This window comes from Heptranchias perlo, chromosome 29 (assembly GCF_035084215.1).
Source record: "Heptranchias perlo isolate sHepPer1 chromosome 29, sHepPer1.hap1, whole genome shotgun sequence".
Taxonomy (NCBI): Eukaryota; Metazoa; Chordata; class Chondrichthyes; order Hexanchiformes; family Hexanchidae; genus Heptranchias; species Heptranchias perlo.
The window spans coordinates 3,085,004-3,104,719 of NC_090353.1; the positions used below are offsets into that span (position 1 = coordinate 3,085,004).

General features: G+C 44.6%; 1 protein-coding gene across 2 annotated transcripts in view; it reads right to left on the minus strand.

Moving 5' to 3' along the window:
- The window catches only part of rfx2 (regulatory factor X, 2 (influences HLA class II expression)), a 151,777-nt gene that overhangs the window by 31,658 nt on the left and 100,403 nt on the right, over positions 1 to 19,716 (minus strand). For both annotated transcript variants that reach the window (XM_067967988.1, XM_067967986.1), the window contains 8 exons: positions 19,060 to 19,241; positions 17,904 to 18,023; positions 16,569 to 16,693; positions 15,918 to 16,036; positions 12,972 to 13,084; positions 8,867 to 9,018; positions 5,948 to 6,045; positions 4,042 to 4,191 (listed from right to left, as the gene is read on the minus strand). In XM_067967988.1, coding sequence (XP_067824089.1) covers positions 4,042 to 4,191; positions 5,948 to 6,045; positions 8,867 to 9,018; positions 12,972 to 13,084; positions 15,918 to 16,036; positions 16,569 to 16,693; positions 17,904 to 18,023; positions 19,060 to 19,241 — 1,059 coding nt within the window. The remainder of the gene's footprint in view (positions 1 to 4,041; positions 4,192 to 5,947; positions 6,046 to 8,866; positions 9,019 to 12,971; positions 13,085 to 15,917; positions 16,037 to 16,568; positions 16,694 to 17,903; positions 18,024 to 19,059; positions 19,242 to 19,716) is intronic.

Consider the following 19,716-nt stretch of genomic DNA (forward strand, 5'->3'; position numbering starts at 1 on the left):
AGATCGGGGGGGGGGGGGGAAGAGAGAGGGGAAGATCGGGGGGGGGGGGGGGGGAGAAGAGAGAGGGGAAGATCGGGGGGGGGGGGGGGGGGGGGGAAGAGAGAGGGGAAGATCGGGGGGCCGGGGGAAGAGAGAGGGGAAGATCGGGGGGCCGGGGGAAGAGAGAGGGGAAGATCGGGGGGCCGGGGGAAGAGAGAGGGGAAGATCGGGGGGCCGGGGGAAGAGAGAGGGGAAGATCGGGGGGCCGGGGGAAGAGAGAGGGGAAGATCGGGGGGCCGGGGGAAGAGAGAGGGGAAGATCGGGGGGCCGGGGGAAGAGAGAGGGGAAGATCGGGGGGCCGGGGGAAGAGAGAGGGGAAGATCGGGGGGCCGGGGGAAGAGAGAGGGGAAGATCGGGGGGCCGGGGGAAGAGAGAGGGGAAGATCGGGGGGCCGGGGGAAGAGAGAGGGGAAGATCGGGGGGCCGGGGGAGGAGAGAGGGGAAGATCGGGGGGCCGGGGGAGGAGAGAGGGGAAGATCGGGGGGCCGGGGGAGGAGAGAGGGGAAGATCGGGGGGCCGGGGGAGGAGAGAGGGGAAGATCGGGGGGCCGGGGGAAGAGAGAGGGGAAGATCGGGTGGCGGGTAAAAGAGTGGGACATCAGAGCAGGAGACATTGGACATTGGAGCAGGGTGGAAAGGTAGGTTCATTTTGCGTTTTCACTTCCGTCTATGGTTTTTTAATTTAAATTATTTAGTTTCTTGTTCCCTGGTCTGACCCTTCACACTTTGTTTCACTCGGCGTGAATCAGAAGCGGTGGACAAGCCGCCCGGGTAAGTTAAAAATCGTTACAATCACTTCATCTGTCCCAGGTAAAGTACCTAAAGTACCTCAGTGAGGTACATTTGGTTCTTTAACTGTCATCCCGCCGGCTTTAATTGTCGGCGGGACTTCCAGTTTCGGATCGCCCGTGCACACAGGTGGGTCCCCGGGAAACTCAGAAGTCGGTGGGTTGGAGCCGGCTTCCGAACCCAAATGGGACTTCCGCGATTTTTAGAGCCCCCCCCCGCCCCCACAATTGCCCCCTAAAATTGAGCCCTTAATCTTTGATCTTTTTCTTCATTCAATTGATTGTTAACAAAGTAAAATAAATCTCGTACGACAAGAGTCTGCTTTTAAGACAAATATATTTTATAAAACAGCAATGACTTAGCAAGTAAATGTATTGCTGATGTGGTACTACAAATCGCGTACTGATAAGGGGGTTGTGTTAAGACACATACATCACTACGTACAGATCAGAAATTTCCGAGTGTAACCTCTGATTATCCTGAGTTAGCTCATCTCCACTGCAGCAGTAGTTGGCCTAGAACTTAAAGCTGAACAAGAAGAAATCAATCAGTGTGTTCCTGATCACTCGAGCGATTCCTGCTCGAAGGTATACATGTGTGGATGTGATGCTGCTGTTAAGATTCTTAGAAACTGAAATATGGCCCTGTGTGTAAACGAATATGGGAGTGTGCCAGGTGAAGAGCTTGGTTCACCATCTAGTTGTGTGGGATAGGCTGGATGGACCAGTAGGTCTATTCCTGACCGTCATTGCTCGTATGTTCGTATATACATGTAACTGCAGGCCTCTCCAACCAATGCACAAACAATCTGACAACCCCACAACTCAGGCCACTGCAAATCAGCTTTTATCAAAAATAAGATTAGAAGAAGCAAAAGTAAAATTACAGCATAGATGAGTCACAGTGGTTCTCACTTAGCCTAAAGAATCTGTTACAGAACAGTAAGGTGTCTAGAATCTCTTAGATCTTGAAGTCTCACTCTTAGTTTGAGCCAACATCTTTGATGTGAATCTTATGCATAAAGAGTTATCCAATGGCCAAGCTTGTTGGCTCGATAAGGGGCCCTAACTATACCCCCGCTTTGCTCTGAAGTCCAAACTGAGATAAAGGGAGATAACACAAAGGGACACACCGTTCTTGCAGAAAGTAAAGGAGACATTTTAAGCTTCTCACAATACTGCCAAGCTATTAACTCCCGTGAAGAAATGTTAAAATATGGAGTCTCTTTTGAATTGAAAGACAGATCGCCAATCTGTCACAGACCACCTCTCCTCTCTCAGGCATTCACTGTCTGGATTCTCTGCCAAAGAGCAGGAAGGAGGCTGGTATCTGTAGAAACATCCCAGGAGAGGAGGGAGGAGTAAAATAAGAGGAAAATTAAGAAAAAATAATCAAAGCAGCAGCAATTACTTAGTGCCTTTAACAATAAGTTGCATTTATAGAGCAATTTTAACATAGAAAAAAATCCCAAGACATCTCACAGAGGGAAAATGTTTTTAAAAATGGAACAGATAGCGAGTCATGTTGGGAGTTAACCAGAGGCCTAATTGGAATATGTATTTCAAGGCATATATTAAAGACAGGGAGAGATGTAGATGGCCAATGGGGTTTAAGGAGGGAGTTCTAAAGAACGGGACTGAGGTGACTGAAGAATCAGCCACGAATGGTTTAGGGAGGGAGAGAAAGGGGATGCATAGAAAGCTAGAGTTGGAGGATCAAAGACTGAGGAAAGGGATGCAAGGGTAGAGGAGGTTGCAAAGGTAAGGGCAGGGTGTGATGAGGCCCAAGAGAGATTGGAAGGTGAGGAATAGGATTTTAAATTCAATGCGCTGGGGAACAGGGAGGTGATGTAGATCCAGGTGTAGAGAGGCAATTGACTGAGACTGAGACTGAGCCCAGGACAGGATATGGGTAGCTGCGTTTTGAATGGATTGGAATTAATGGTGAGACGAGGATAAGGTACCAGTGAAAAGGACATCGAAGAAATCAAGTCTAGAGGTGACTAAAGCATCACAGTGGGGCTGAGACAAGCAATGTTTCAGAGGTGAATGGATAGGATATGGTGTTTGAAACTCATCTCTGCACTGAACACGTCAACCAGGTTTTGCACATCCTGATTCAGCCTAATTGAGTGAGCAGGAAGGAGTTGGAATCATAGTTAATGGCGGGAACTAAAAATGGACGATTTTGGTCTTCCTAATGTCAGGTTGGAGGAAATTTTGACTCATCCATGACTTAATGTCAGACAGACAGCGTAACAGGACAGAGGTGGCCATTGGGTTAAGGGAAAGGGAAGAAAGGTCAATATGGATGACATTAGCTCAGATAGGGAAGCTGAGGGCAACATGTATATGAGGAAGAGGAGGGGCCGAAGGATAGATCCTTGGGGAACTCTGAAGTTGACTGCAGGTCTGGTGGAAAAGAATATGTTATTGGAATCCACTGGCTAGTTTGGGAGAAGTGAGAGTGGGACCGTGCAAGGGCAGTCCAACAGAGCTGGACAATGGAGGAGAACGGCATGGTCAACTGTGTCGAAAGCAGTGAAGAGATAGAGGATGGCCGGGGGGATAATGCAGAGTGGTCGTTGTCACAGAGGATATCATTTATGATCTTGGTCAGAGTGCTTTTAGCACTGTGAGATGGGCAGAACCCAGACTGAAAGAATTCAAACAGGGAGTTTTGGGAGAGATGGGCACGCAGCTGGCAGCCGACAACATGTTCAAGGGCCATTGAGAGGAAAGAGAGGTTAGAGATAAAACAGTGGCTGAAGAGGGTGGAAGAGTCAAGAGTATGCATTTTGAGGAAGGAGAGAGGCAAGGACAATAGCTTTGAAAGGAAGTGGGATAGTGCTTGAGCAAAGGGAGCATTAAGCATGGATGCCAGTAAAGAGAATTAGGCGGTTAGGAGTTGGGTGGGGAGGGGATTGAATGAGCGGATGGTGGGTCTCATGAAGAGTTGAGCTTGGAGAGGGCGGGGTAGATGGGAGAAAAACTACAAATGAGGGTATCAGGGATAGGTTGAGCATGGACAATCGGCAGTAGGGGGGCAGGGAGGAAACAGGGAGAGGGTTGCTGGCAGAGGCAGTTGGATGGGTTGCCTCAATCTTAAGAAATCCATGGCTGTTTGTATTTGGTGTTAGAGATGAAGATAGAGGGGTGGGGAAAAGGATTTACAAAGAGGTGACATGAAGTAACAACCTAGCTGAGAGATCTCACCTGTACATTGGCAAAGTCAACACGGTTAAGGTCACTGAGCATCTGGTTGATTTGTGACGTGTTCTGTAGCACGGCTCTGGCTGCCTGTGCGAGGTGGTTCAGGGATGTGTACCTGCGCAATGTTTGGGCAAAGGCACTAACTACTCCCACCTAAAAAATACAATAAAGCAATCAGTCAATCGGCAAACTACTGCTCACTATGCATCACAACCACATCTCCCAACACTCACACATCAGAATCCTGGTGCGATTTCCTCAGCTGGAAAAAAAAAGGTCCAAATAAACAAAATGAATGGCCAATAAAGACACAGTGAGTAAAGTCTATGAAAGTAATTCGCTCCATTAGAGTGAGCTATCAACAGTATAGTATTATGCAATGTCCATTTTCTGGCAAAATATGGTGGTTTTACAGTGATGAGTTTGTTCCTCAATAATGCTGATACGTTAAATAGCTTCAATTTCAGACCAATTGCACTGAAGGTGGTTACACTTTCTGCATTACTAACTTGAAAAAAGACTTCAGTACGATGGTCAGTAGCCCACCCCCCAAAATAAATAATCAGATAGGCAAATAATTTCATCCTTGCCATCGATTACTAGTTGGGAAACTTTTGTTCATATAACTGGTGTTACAAATTTTGGGCTTGCTCTAAATCATCATTCGGATTCAGCGTCACTGGTCTCTCCTGTAAGTGGACCCAGTGTCCCCTACGATTGGGGGTTTATCTTTACTGCCCAATATCTAGTCCACACTGACCTTGTTAGTGGGCTAAATGCACTCTTTGGACCTGAAAACTCTCAAATTGGTCAGCCCCGAACTCTCAAGGCCTGGCTTCTCTGCTAGCTCAACACAGGCCATCTCAGCTCATTTTCCTGCATCCTTTCTTAGTTGGGCAGAAAGCCTCTTACCTCTGACCCTCCCTGGGTCTGTGTCCAGGGAATGGCCAGTTGAACTGCCAATGAAATCGGATGAACACCCTCATAGGCGAGGGCTCCTGGCAACTAACCCCTGCTGAGCTCAAATGAATAAGACCATTCCAGCACTGCATGTGTGAACGTTTTCAGTGAACCTCCACCGTCACATAGAAACATAGAAAATAGGAGCAGGAGTAGGCCATTTGGCCCTTTGAGCCGGCTCCGCCATTCAATATGATCATGGCTGATCTTCTATCTCAATACCATATTCCCGCTCTCTCCCCATACCCCTTGATGCCTTTTGTGTCTCGAAATCTATCTAGCTCAAAGTAATCTGGATAGATGTGGTGTCTGAATTCTAATCCACATCCCCAACAATGGCTGTTGTGTGGATTTAATCCCTTGCAAGATAAATTTAGCTCAATAAAAACACACCTAAATCTTCCCATGGTCAAACAGCTAAAAAACTTGAAACGTAACAAACAGGATAAACATTAGCAGCTTCTTTTAATTAAGAAAAAGTATAACTCTGAAGAATACTACCATCTGATCTGCTCCATATAACAATGTCAAAGTTCAAGGAGCCCACAAGGGCTTTTTTTTTTTAAAAAGAGACAAAGTTCAGCCTTCCTTTACTCTTTCATCTTTCTACAACCCAATCTCAGCATCACCTAACCATTCCTTCCCGACATACCTTATCTCCTCATTTTTTTTAAAAACCTTGCCAGTGTTGTCCACAACCTTGGCCCTTCACCTTGTTTGCCCAACAAAAAAGGACCCAGGTTGATTACAGTAAAGTAGAGTTAGAAAGAAAAAAATACAAGGGCCCATTTGGTTTTGAATATTTTCAAAACGAAAACCCCTCTAAAAGGAATTGAAAAATTACATTCAGTTTAATTTCATTTTAAAAAAAATCTCACTGGGTGAACCTGCCGAGAACGATTTGAAGGGCGGCAGTGTTGAATCAAAGATATATCACACTAAGTCTCACCTTGGTCCGAACCATCTGCTGAGGGAAACCGCTCATCGCACTCATCAGCCATGCCTCCAGACTTTTGGCAAAATTCCGAATAGCTTGGGTCAAGGCACCTAAAGAAATACCAAGAATTAATGGCATACCTGATAGGGTTGGGCGAGAAAATGGCATGCAACCTCAAGCATTCCCCCTCCTGCCTGCATAATTCAGCAGTCAGCTCCAGAGGTACGTGAGCAGAGGCTTGGGAACAGGGAACGTGCCTCCCTCCTCCCCTGCAGCGAGCTCTACAGAGGCAATGGTTAAGTCTGGGAACATGGCATAGCTCTTGCAAGTGGTTTAGGGAATAGTGTACTGCACAGGGAGTGCTAGGGCGCAGGGGAAGGGAAAGGGAAATAAAGAGAATGTGGAAAGGAAGAAAGAACTTGCATTTATACACTGCTTTTCATGACCTCAGGACATCCCAAAGCGTTTTGCAGCCAATGAAGTACTTCTGAAGTGTAGTTACTGTTGTAATGTAGGAAATGCAGCAGCCAATTTGCACACAGCAAGGTCCCACAAACAACAATGAGGTACTGACCAGATAATCTGTATTTAGGTGTTGGTTGAGGGATAAATATTCACTAGGACACCAGGGAGAATTCACCTGCTCTTCTTTGAAATAATGCCATGGGATCTTTTACGCCTAACTGAGAGGGCAGATGGGGCCTCGTCTCATCCAAAAGATGGCACCTCTGACAGTGCAGCACTCCCTCAGTACTGGCACTGGAGTATCAGCCTAGATTTTGTGCTCCAGTCTCTGATTATTTGCCATGAGCTAGTGTTTGATGTAAGGATTGTGTGTGCATTTGCTTCTTCAGATGTTGTATAATTATGGATTTCCAGTTCTCAGTGCTACAATCCTGTAGCCAGAGTTGGGTCAACCAAATCTCATTGGCTGCACTAGGAGGCCCTAAGTCACAATGAGCAATTTAATGGAAGACCCGTACCCAGGATCAGCCATTCTACCAAATCTAAAGATGGGGCAACTACAGGGAAGCTGGGGGCAGCTTCTGCTCTATGGAGTGTGGAATATAGAACTGTAAAAAAAAACACATACTTACATTTGCTAAAATGCAGCAAATCTTAATGGATGAAAAAAAGTGGGGGGGGGGGGGGAGCGGGGGGAACTTACACTATAGTGCTGCTAGTGGGAGGAGGCCTGCAGCTGCACTGTGACAGGCATGGACGGGAAATCATGCGTACGCTGTGAATTAAAGTTATGAGTGGTTTTGTCTGTAAAGTTCCTGGTCCGTGTGGTGATATCCACCATTTGGATCAGATTTTGGTAGCCTGGTGATTAAATCCAGTAAACAGATTACTGCAAGTCGGATAATTGTTCACCAGGGGACATGTTTCTGCGAGGTCAGAGTATAGATGTTACTGGATGAGTAATCCAGAGAACGTAAATTCAAATCTCACCATGGCAGTTTGAGAATTTGAATTCAGTTAAAAAAAAAATCTGTAAATAAAAAGCTGGCATCAGTGAAAATGAACATGACCAGGATGTCAAGGCCTCGGAGATGGTGCAGGGGAGATTTACTAGAATGATACCAGGGATGAGGGTTGAGGGACTCAGTTATGTGGAGAGACTAATGATGCTGGAATTATTCTCTTTAGAGCAGAAAAGATTAAGAGGAGATATAATAGGAGGAGTCATAAGAACATAAAAAATAGGAGCAGGAGTAGGCCATACGGCCCCTCGAGCCTGCTCCACCATTCACTAAGATCATGGCTGATTTTCTACCTCAACTCAATTTTCCCGCCCTATCCCCATATCCCTTGATTCCCTTAGAGTCCAAAAATCTATCAATCTCAGCCTTGAATATATTCAATGACTCAGCATCCACAGCCCTCTGGGGTAGAGAATTCCAAAGATTCACAACCCTCTGAGTGAAGAAATTCCTCCTCATCTCAGTCCTAAATGGCCGACCCCTTATCCTGAGACTATGCCCTCTAGTTCTAGACTCTCCAGTCAGGGGAACCAGCCTCTCAGCATCTACCCTGTCAAACCCCCTCAGAATCTTATGTTTCAATGAGATCACCTCTCATTCTTCTAAACTCCAGAGAGTATAGGCCCATTCTACTCAACCTCTCCTCATAGGACAAGCCTCTCATCCCAGGAATCAATCTAGTGAACCTTCTTTGCATCCCCTCTAAGGCAAGTATATCCTTCCTTAGGTAAGGAGACCAAAACTGTACACAGTATTCCAGATGTGGTCTCACCAGAGCCCTATATAATTGCAGCAAGACCTCCTTACTCTTATACTCTAACCCATAATTGTTCAAAATTATGAGGGGCTTTGATAGAGTAGATGGGGAGAAACTGTTTCCACTGGCAGGAGGGTCGGTAACCAGAGGACACAGATTTAAGATAATTGGCAAAACAACCAGGGGGGAGATGAGGAGACATTTCGTTCTACAGTGAGTTGTTATGATCTGGAAGCAGATTCAATAGTAACTTTCAAAGGGGAATTGGATAAATACATGAAAAGGAAAAATGTGTAGAGCTATGAGGAAAGAGCAGGGGAGTGGGATTAATTGGATAGCTTTTTCAAAGAGCCAGCACAGGCACGATGGGCTGAATGGCTTCTTTCTGTGCTGTATGATTCTATGAAGCTGTCGAATTGTCATAAAAACTCAATGTGCCGTCCTTATATGTGACTCCAGTCCCACACCAACGTGGTTGACTCTTAACCGCCCTCAGAAGTGGCCTAGAAAGCCACTGAGTTCAGGACAACTAGGAATGGGCAATAAATGCCGGCCTTGCCAGTGACGCGCCCACATCCCGAGAATGAATAAAAGAAAAACTTATAACAAATAGCGTGCCAACTGCTTGGGGGGAGGGTTTGATTACAGAAGTACAATAGCAAAGTGCAATAATCCCGAGCTACTCACTGGGGACGGGTCGCAGCACATCTGGGATAAGAATTTCCACCAGCGCCTGGTACAGCACGTGATCACAGTTCCGCATCCATTTAATGATGGGCTCAAACTTACAGAGGTTGATTAGCTTGTCTTTGGGGAAAACGGCCTCACTCTCCTCCTCACTACAGAACAATAAGAAGTACAAAGCAACTTCAAAACCAACACAGCAAATGGAAACTAAGCAGCATGTATTGGTGGCTGAGCTCGTCCCCACATGTTCCATTGTGCTGCCAGCTCCATGTGGCAGATTTGGCATGTTACATCTATTTACAGGCACCATCTTTCACAATTGAGAAGAACAATTAATGAAGTTTGAAACCAAACATTGGCATGCCTTTACTGGGCATTAGACAACTGGCATTCAAAATGAACACTCCATTAAACAGCAGCAATATAATAAGTTTCTCAGAAAATAAAGAATTCCAAATTCCTTCTAGGATTCCCCTTTTAAAATCGCTGACACACTTCCCTCCTCCAGCCAGGACTGTATCTCTAAGTTCAGCAGAGAATCAGGCAGAACAAATGCATCCTGAAGAAGTATTTTAAATGCCAAATTTCAATTCAACCCCTTGTGTCTCAGCCATGTTGTTTATGCAAATGCTCTCCCATTGGGAGCAGCAGTCACCACCAGACCGAGCGACTGCGCCCTTGCTACAAGTGGGAGTGGCATCCTCAGTACTCCTGGAGGTCGATCAATCATAAACAATTCAACACTGGCTGAACACACAGCAGTGCAGAGAAAGAAGGGTCCCAGCAAACTGCCCTCACCTCCACAAGAAAGCAAGTGCGGTTCAGGCCCAGGGCCAGGGCCCACTTGGCTCCAGTCGCAGGTACAAACTACACAATCATAGAGCCATTCAGCAGACAGAAAGACCATTCGTCCAAGCGAATGTCATTGGTTGTTTACTTCCAGTCTAATCCCGCCCACAGACTCCCCAATCCCTTTAATCTCCCACCCAGTCTAATCCCACTCTCCTGCTCACTCCCCAGTCCCTTTAATCTCCCACCCAGTCTAATCCCACTCTCCTGCTCACTCCCCAATCCCTTTAATCTCCCACCCAGTCTAATCCCACTCTCCTGCTCACTCCCCAATCCCTTTAATCTCCCACCCAGTCTAATCCCACTCTCCTGCTCACTCCCCAGTCCCTTTAATATCCCACCCAGTCTAATCCCACTCTCCTGCTCACTCCCCAATCCCTTTAATATCCCACCCAGTCTAATCATACTTTCTTAGGTCTTGTCCTTACTATTAATTTTTGATCTATTTTTAAACTAAACTGTTCTTAATAGAGCACAGGGCCTGTTGAATAACTGAGTATTGTCATTGATCTCAAAGCAGAGGTGAAATGGACCATTAAAGGCTGCCTCAGGTTCCTAGTTTAATATTTTGTTGTAATGGTGCTGAAGTCACAGCCTGGACGGGCACTGCTTTGAATCAGCAGCATTTGCTTAGGAAGAAAAAATGGGTTTAATTTTTTTTTTATTATTCTGATGGACAAAAGCTCTCACAGTTTGCAGGAGATTGATGGGCCAGAAATTGCTGTGAGCAGTGAATGGACATCGTCTGACACTCGTAAGTAACTAACTCACCCACAAGCTTTTCACGGGCTTCTGAGTGCCAACTTACTTTAATTGAGAGCTGCAAGAAGGGCAGTGGTTCATTCCGGGTTTCTCTGACCTGTGAGAGTGGGGAAAGGATCTCTCTGCCCCTCCACCAACCAGCTGGAAGCAAGCCACACTGTGAGAACCAGGAAGTGAAGCTCATTCACAAACCATGCAGACTAAGAACCAGGAAGTGTCAGATAAGGCTAGTAAATGTACTATAAAATCAGATAGAGAAAGTGAAATAAAGAGAGGGTTAAATTAAAAGACTGAGATAAAAGAGACAGAAAGAAAAAGTAAAAAAATAAAAATTTAAATGTCCAAAAACTATTAAAATTGGGAGTAATGAGACTCTACATTTAAAAAAAAAAAATTTTCAGTGCCAGAGAGGTTGTTTGGCAGTCATTAATACTTACCACGCTGTTAAAAGTTAATTTAGACCCGATATAACTCAGTGTAGCTTTTCTCTGGCGAGATTAGGTAGTTTCCAGCTGGGCAGGAGAGCAAGTTTACGCTGATCCATTGATTCCAGCCGGCGATATCTCTAACGCAAAGCTGTCAGATCAGCAGGGAATCAGGAAGTGAAAGTTGACTGCGCACGCACGCTCGCTCGTCGGAACTTGCTCTTCCATTTGATCTGAATTAACGGAGGGCCCTATTAGCCGCGCCGTTATTTCTTGAGCAATTTCCGGGCCATTATCTAGTGTTAGTGAGTGAAAGGCTAATACTCAAGATGAGAGCCATAGGGAGTACAGGGTCACTTTACCAAGTGAGCACTCTTCACACAGAGCCTACACACCAGGAGTGCACACTGTGAAATTGCAAACCTCTTCCCATGATTTTCCAACCATTAAAAATTGCAGAAAATCGTAGTCAGTGTGCCCCGATTTATCAATAAATGCTCTTTCAAGAAAGGAGTGAGAAAGAAAACAGGTAACTACAGGCCAGTTAGCCTGACATCAGTCATCGGGAAAATGCTGGAATCCATTATTAAGGAAGTGGTAACAGAGCACTTAGAACATCATAAAATGATTAGGCAGAGTCAACGTGGTTTTATGAAAGGGAAATAGTGTTTGACAAATTTATTCGAGTTTTTTTTGAGGGTGTAACTAGCAGGGTAGATAAAGGGGAACCCGTGGATGTAATATATTTGGATTTTCAAAAGGCATTCAATAAGGTGCCACATAAAAGGTTGGTACGCAAGATAAGGGCTCAAGGGGTTGGGGGTAATGTATTAAGAGGACTGGTTAACGGACAGAAGAGAGTAAGGATAAACAGGTCATTTTCAGGTTGGCAGACTGTGACTAGTGGGGTACCGCAAGGATCGGTGCTTGGGCCCCAGCTATTTACAATCTATATTGATGACTTGGATGAAGGGACTGAGTGTAATGTATCCAAGTTTTTTTGCTGATGATATAAAGCTAGATGGGAAAGTAAGCTGGGAAGAGGATGCAAAGAATCTGCAAAGGGATATAAACAGGTTAAGTGAGTGGGCAAGAAGGCGGCAGATGGAATATAATGTGGGGAAAAGTGAGGTTATTCACTTTGGTAGGAAGAATAGAAAAGCAGAATATTTTTTAAATGGTGAGAAACTATTAAATGATGGTGTCCAGAGAGATTTGGATGGTTTCCTGGTACAAGAAACACAATAAGTTAGCATGCAGGCACAGCAAGCAATTAGGAAAGCAAATGGCACGTTGGCCTTTATTGCAAGGGGATTGGAGTACAAGAATAAGGAAGTCTTACTACAATTGTACAGGGCTTTAGTGTACAATTGTAGTAAGACTTCCTTATTCTTGTACTCCAATCCCTCACCTGGAGTACTGTGTATAGTTTTGGTCTCGTTATCTAAGAAAGGATATACTTGCCTTAGAGGTGGAGCAACGAAGGTTCACTAGATTAATTCCTGGGATGAGAGGGTTGTCCTTTGAGGAGAGATTGAGTAGAATGGGCCTATACTCTCTGGAGTTTAGAAGAATGAGAGGTGATCTCATTGAAACATATAAGATTCTGAGGGGGCTTGACAGGGTAGATGGTGAGAGGATGTTTCCCATGGCTGGAGAGTCTAGAACTGGGGGCATAGTCTCAGGATAAGGTGTTGGCCATTTAAGACTGAGATGAGGAGGAATTTCTTCACTCAGAGGGTTTTGAATCTTTGGAATTCACTACCTCAGAGGGCTGTGGATGCTGAGTCGTTGAGTATATTCAAGGCTGAGATTGATTGATTTTTGGACTCTAGGGGAATCAACGGATATGGGGATCGGGCGGGAAAGTGGAGTTGAGGTCGAAGATCAGCCATGATCTGATTGAATGGCGGAGCAGGCTCTAGGGGCTGGATGGCCTACTCCTGCTCCTATTTCTTATGTTCTCCCAGAGGGGAGGCTCTATGTCAGGAGCTCACGTTTGGAAGATCAGCCCTTCCATTTTGGTCAAATAATCAATAGATTGTTGCAAAGTTTTGTAATATTCTTACCTCACTGAAGTGACAGAAGCACCATCACTAGGCGAGGGAGTTGAATGCCAAAAAGTCTGCCAAAGTTTTTCAATGTAGTGAAACTGAAGGTTTATTACAACATCCAGCATTGCCTGTAAAGGAAACCATTCATTTGTTATGTTGGGTGGGAAAGGTAACTAAAACCATATTTAGGAAAATACACAGCCAACCATCACAGTGCATTTTCAGAAAACAGGAACAGTTTAAAGATGCAGTTACGTAGTTTACTAACACTGCAAAGAAACAAAAGTTAACATTTACTAATGATAAAACTAACTTGCTCCACCTAACGTAAACACAATAGTAAATATGAACATTTTGATTCGGATCATCAGTTAATTGCCCTGTCAAAATATACATAAGATTACTTAAGTTGTAATGAAAATAAGAATTTATCTTAGTTTTGTACAAGTTAAAAAGCTAGGGTTGAAAATGGAGGCTGCTGCTTTGCAAAGTACAAAATGGTGGCCAGGAGTCCATAGAACCATAGAAAAGATACAGCACAGAAAGGGGCTATTCGGCCCATCGTGTCCACGCCGGCTCGAAAAACAACCAGGTGCCCATTCTAATCCCACCTTCCAGCACCCGGTCCCGTAGCCCTGCAACTTACAACACTTTAGGTGCAGGTCCAGGTACTTTTTAAAAGAGTTGAGGGTCCCTGTCTCTACCACCAATTCGGGCAGCGAATTCAATACACCCACCACCCTCTGGGTAAAAAAGATTTTCCTCACGTCCCCTCTAATCCTTCCACCAATCAACTTAAATCTTCGTCCTCTACTTCTTGAACTCTCCGCTAGGGGAAACAGGTACTTCCTATCTACTCTATCTAGGCCCCTCATAATTTTGTACACCTCAATCAAGTCTCCCCTCAGCTTCCTCTGCTTGTCATTCTGTGAGAACCAGAAGGGGACTATGATTGGGACAGCAACGTGACTACAAATCTATTAAAATGGAGGCAGCAACTGCAGTCTACGGTCTTGTACAACTTTATACATGTTTTTATATTCTGCCTCTAGATACAAAACTAAGAATTTCATTTGCCTTTTTTATGGCCTTAGCTGCTTGCACGGCCAGTTTTGATGACCTGTGTATCTGCAAACTAAGACCCCTTGCCCTTCGACTGCAATAACATCTTGCCACTTCAGGTGGACTTTCTTTCCTTGTTCTTACTTTCAAAATCTATTACTCCACATTTAACTATGTTGAACTGCATCTGCGTCCTATCTGCCCATTTGTGCCTCCTGTAGTCTTTCACAATCCTGGTCACAACTGTAATATGTCATTTCCAATTGTGTGAAGATAGTCTAAAATATTACGGGCCATTACTCATCATCTACCACACAGTGTGAAAACTGAACAGTTTGCTTGCTTGTCTTCGTCAAAGAAATGACTTTACTTAAAAAGGAGGTCGAGGGATACATGACCCATCTCTGGCTGCAGGTCTTTAGTTCTAGCAAAGACATATTGGACTTATTATTCCACATGTAACATCTCATCCCAAGAGATATAATTCAAGGTTGGATAGTGTGCTACCAAGGAACAAGCGAAGGCTCATATGACTTATTCATGAGACCGTTCCATTCCAAGAAGAGCTGAAAGCAGCATCCTGAAAAGAGCATGATAAAGGTCATATCAAGGACAGTCTCCAGTTCTTATATAAGCACTGGCTCATTGGCATCAGACTCAGCATGGATAAAGAGTGTACAACGAAGACTTAATGTTAGGAAGGCAGACACTGGAGGAGTGAGGAAGCAGTTAATGGAGCTGGACTGAAATAGATTGTTAGAAGCACAAAGATCAGAGAGGTGGATTCCTTTTAAACACACAATGCCAGAACTAAAAAGTCAATTTGTATACTGGGTAAGAAACACAATAAATTAAGTAAAGTTAGGCTGAATCATAGAAAGGTTATAAGCACGGAAGGAGGCCATTCAGCCCATCGAGTCCGCACCGGCTCTATGCAAGAGCAATCCAGCTCGTCCCACTCCCCTGCCCTATCCCTGTAGCCCTGCAATTTTTTCCTTTCAAGTACTTATCCAGATTTCTTTAAGCTGGGGAATGTTGTTTTGTCTGCACAAATGAATTTTATAAAGTGTGGAAGGATTTGTTACATTCAGCTAAGAGTAGGGTTATTTTTGTGAACAGTCAATTCTAAGTTAGCAATGCTGGTCTGTTTGGAAGAACCCAGCAAGTGATGATCACAGCCACAAGTCCAGTTACTGATCTTGGCAGCATCAGTGTGGAGGCTGAATGCTTCCCAAGGGAGGGAGGAAAAGATGCAAGGGGAAGTCCAATTTCCCTCTTGCCTCCCCTTCTTTGTTTTGCCCTCCTTCTTGACTTCCTATCCCCTATGTAATGGTCTGGACCACTGGCTAGAACTACATACAACCAATACTGCTTTGTAACACCTAACTGGAAACCGCCTTTTCACTGTCACCAGATCCATTCCCTCACCAGTGTGTCGAAGATATAGTTCTCGATCCACATCTAGCAGCATCAAAAGCAGAAAACCTCAAGTGCTAAGGGAGACTAGTGTTAAAATTGGAAGTCGGACTTTGGAGGAGATCGACAGCATGTCAGGTGATTGGTGGTGCCCTTTAAGAATCAAATAGTCAAGAATATCCCAATTTCTTGCTGCTCCCTCATGATTCCAAAACAATTGAGCAAATTGAACTTCAAACATGCAGTTTATGTTTCAGGCCAGGCAACGTTGAGAGACAAACTTTTTCATTGAAGTATCAAGTCAGCGAAAAGATGCTCCACATAACATGACCTAAGCATAAATTAATACAAGATTGTCCAAAGCAAGGCAGGGTCATTACACACAAGAACACATGAATCAGATTCCTCAGTAGTCCTGAAATGGCCACGTGAGGTGGGGATCAATTCGAAGCATCCCCACCCCCATCTCTCAGCACTCCTCACCTCACAATGCTCCCTGTACAAAATCTGTAATGTCTTCACTTCATTCAGTGTGATATCCTCCGGCAAAGGAGAGTCACCAATCTCTGCATCAACAAACTCTGGCAGTGCACGAGACATATCTAGTCGGAGCGATAATTAAAGAGCATTAACGAATATATTGATATGTTTTACATATGCATAATCACTTTAGCGGAATATAGAAGTTGTCAGCTTATGGTCGCTGCATTGGTTCTGCCGGTGCTGTACAGATCAGCAGTGTCCCAGGTCAGAGCCACTGTTACAAGACACAAACTATCACATGATGCTCTTTTGTTTTGAGTATTGTCCAGTATATTTCAAAAACATATCTGTTCAGATTTTAATCAGAGAGTACTTCTTTAAAAAAATACTATTCCAATGCTAATGCATGCCAATCAATAAAGGAGATCAGAGAGACTCGGAAAAACATCTGCTGAAAACCATTACCGAGAGGAAGGAACTTGAGAGCGGAGGACGAGTGAAGCAGCGTCTCAATGATGGAGCACTTTGTCAGGACGCTGGAAACGCTATACATTCCACTAATTTCAAGAGACACATTTAAAATGAGGCCCCAGATAACCTGAAGAGGATTAGCTCTTGTTGAAATGAACAGTAACACTATAATTGACTGACCCAGAAACTGCTGGTGGTGTTGGCTTTGTGCAGCTACAGATTGCTCTGGGGTTGTTGGAGCTGCATGCTGTCCATTTCCAGGCATATTGTCTCCTACACCATCCAACTTCTGCATAGGTTTGAACCTAAAGATAAAAGCACAAAACTTTCTAAAAAAAAAGGAAACTGTACAGAAGTATCAGAAATAGTGACATGTTATCCTGCTTGACCAATTTGTTTTAATCCAAGAAAGAAAATAATTAGAACAATTAAGTTATGAAAAAAAAGCTATTTACAAAATGTATAAACACATTGATTGCCGAGCCTGACTGTTTCTCATACATTATTAAAGTCTTTGAAACAAAACTCGATCGGTTTCCTTTTCTTTAACCGTTTTACTGCAAGAGGCCAACACCATTTCAAATATAAAACATTCAGGGTCAGTGAATCAGTACCGACCAGTTATATTCAAAGTTACAATCAACAATTGTCAACCTTGGCACATGCTGCAATTGTACCATCAGCGGATCATGCAATGACCTCAAACCATGCACCCAGAACCCATCCTTAGTCCTGAAACCACAGCTGGTTGATGTTAATAGTGGAGCTGCTGGCATGCAGTCCATGCAGCTAAGGGCTAGGTCCCTGGATTAGTGTTGGGTAGTTGGTGTCAGTAGCAGGGCGCTGGGATTGTACCTGAGCTGAGGGTCCGGGGTTTGGAGAATTGGTGTCAGTGTCGGGACGCTGGGATTGTACCTGGGCTGAGGGTCAGGGAGTTGAGAGGTTGGTGGCAGTAGTGGGACACTGGGATTGTACCTAGACTGAGGGTCGGGGGTTTGGGAGGTTGGTGGCAGTAGTGAGACACTGGGATTGTACCTGGACTGAGGGTCGGGGGTTTGGGAGGTTGGTGGCAGTAGTGAGACACTGGGATCGTACCTGGGCTGAGGGTTCGGGGTTTGGGAAGTTGGCGTCAGTATTGGGATGCTGGGATTGTACTTGGGTTGAGGGTCGGGGGTTTGGGAAGTTGGCGTCAGTTACGGGATGCTGGGATTGTACCTGGGTTGAGGGTCGCGGGTTTGGGAGGTTGGCGTCAGTTGCGGGACGCTGGGATTGTACCTGGGTTGAGGGTCGGGGGTTTGGGAGGTTGGCGTCAGTTACGGGACGCTGGGATTGTACCTGGGTTGAGGGTCGGGGGTTTGGGAGGTTGGCGTCAGTTACGGGACGCTGGGATTGTACCTGGGCTGAGGGTCGGGGGGTTGGGAGGTTGGCGTCAGTTGCGGGACGCTGGGATTGTACCTGGGCTGAGGGTCGGGGGGTTGGGAGGTTGGCGTCAGTTGCGGGACGCTGGGGTTATACCTTTGTTTCTGATGTACTGGTTGTTGTCGCATCGCCATGTATTGCATGTCTTCCTGTAAACGGTTCAACGGTGAATCTGGCTTTAGACGAATCCCGTAATAGTGGTACTTGGAATTTCCCCTGCAATACAGGAAAATGATATAAACCTAAAGATAGCTGAAGGAATAAACAGTGACTATTACTGAGAGCATCTCAAATAATTCTACTGATTATTTCTGAAACAAGTGAAAAATGCAAAAAAAAAATTAATTTTCAGCTTGGAAATAACATTTCAAATGTGTAATCACAATAGAAATACTGGATTTATCTCAATTATATAAATATTTATATAAAAGGTAGTTGGATAAATACTTGAACGGGGGAAAATTGAAGGGCTACGAGGAAAGAGCAGGGGAAGTGGGACTAGTTGAATAGTCTTTCAAAGAGCTGGCACAGGAAAGGCCTCCTTCTGTGCTGTATGATTCTATGATGTAGAAAAGAGATTAATAGGTTTGGCAAAAGAGCCAGAGGCGACATGAGGAAACATTTTTTTTTAAAACGCAGCGAGTTGTTATGATCTGGAACACGCTGCCTGAAAGGGCGGTGGAAGCAGATTCAATATTAACTTTCAAAAAGGAACTGGATAAATACTTGAAGGGAAAAATTTTACAGGGCTGTGGGGAAAGAGCAGGGGAATGGGATGAATTGGATAGCTCTTTCAAAGAGCCGGAACAGGCATGATGGGCCAAATGGCCTCCTCCTGTGCTATTCCTACTATGAAGTACTGCAACATTTCCAATTAAAGACAGCTATCTGATCCTCCTGCCCAAAATTTCAGCCAGAAACGTTACAGCACAGAAACACTAACTCGCTCTGCAGTGGTATAACTAGTGATTACAGGTCATGTAAGTTCAGTGAAGTACTAGAGCACTGCATCGTTTCGGCTTTTAGGGCTAATGTTCAAACTGCGAGAGTTCAATGGGAAATAAAAAACGCTTTACGACTAGCAGTCAATGTAGCAACTGGCTATTTATTAGCTGCAGGAGAATAGTTCAAACAGTCCTGATCTTAACAATGCCGCTTTGGGGAAAGGCTCACTGGAGGCAGTGTTAAAATAAGACTGAATTTCATACGTACGTATGGATGTGCAATTGTTTAATTTTTTTTTTACCCTGACCTTGTTCCCAGTCTTCTGGTCCTCAGCCCCATGAAGACAGAACGAATCAGTTTGCCGAAGGAAGCTGCATTGACGGGGTCGAGTTTCTGTTCTTGGCAGTGCCGCAGGTAATGGTTGTAGAGGGAGCTCCGGGGAAGACTGACCCCCTCGGCAGTCTCATAGTTATCAAGGAGCCACTGAAGCTGCGTTGAATAGGGACAGTGTGTGTGAACCAACCATACTGTATACAGTTAGAATAAACCAACTTCAAAACACTCGGGTTACTTATCAGCTCACTAAATTAACACGTGTGAGAACACAAAGTACAGAATCATTCTGACCATTCCGCTAAGAATGAAGTAATACACATTGAAAACAAGTGAGACTGGAACTGCATTCACAAACATTGACCCTAATGGTCACTTTTCCCAGGCTGTTTCCAGTCCAAATCCTGTGGGAACTATTGAAGGAAAGCACACACTTTTACATTCAGATGCTTTCTCAAATGTTGCATGGCAAAAGAAAGATTACCTACCTTGTAGAGTTGTCCTTTTAAGGATCATCCATAAGATACCGTTGGAGTGAACCTACACTGGACCACAATTCTAGGAAAAATTTGCACATAGGGAGAGCCTTCCTTTAAGGGGTTTTGCAATTTTATTTTTAATCACAACATTG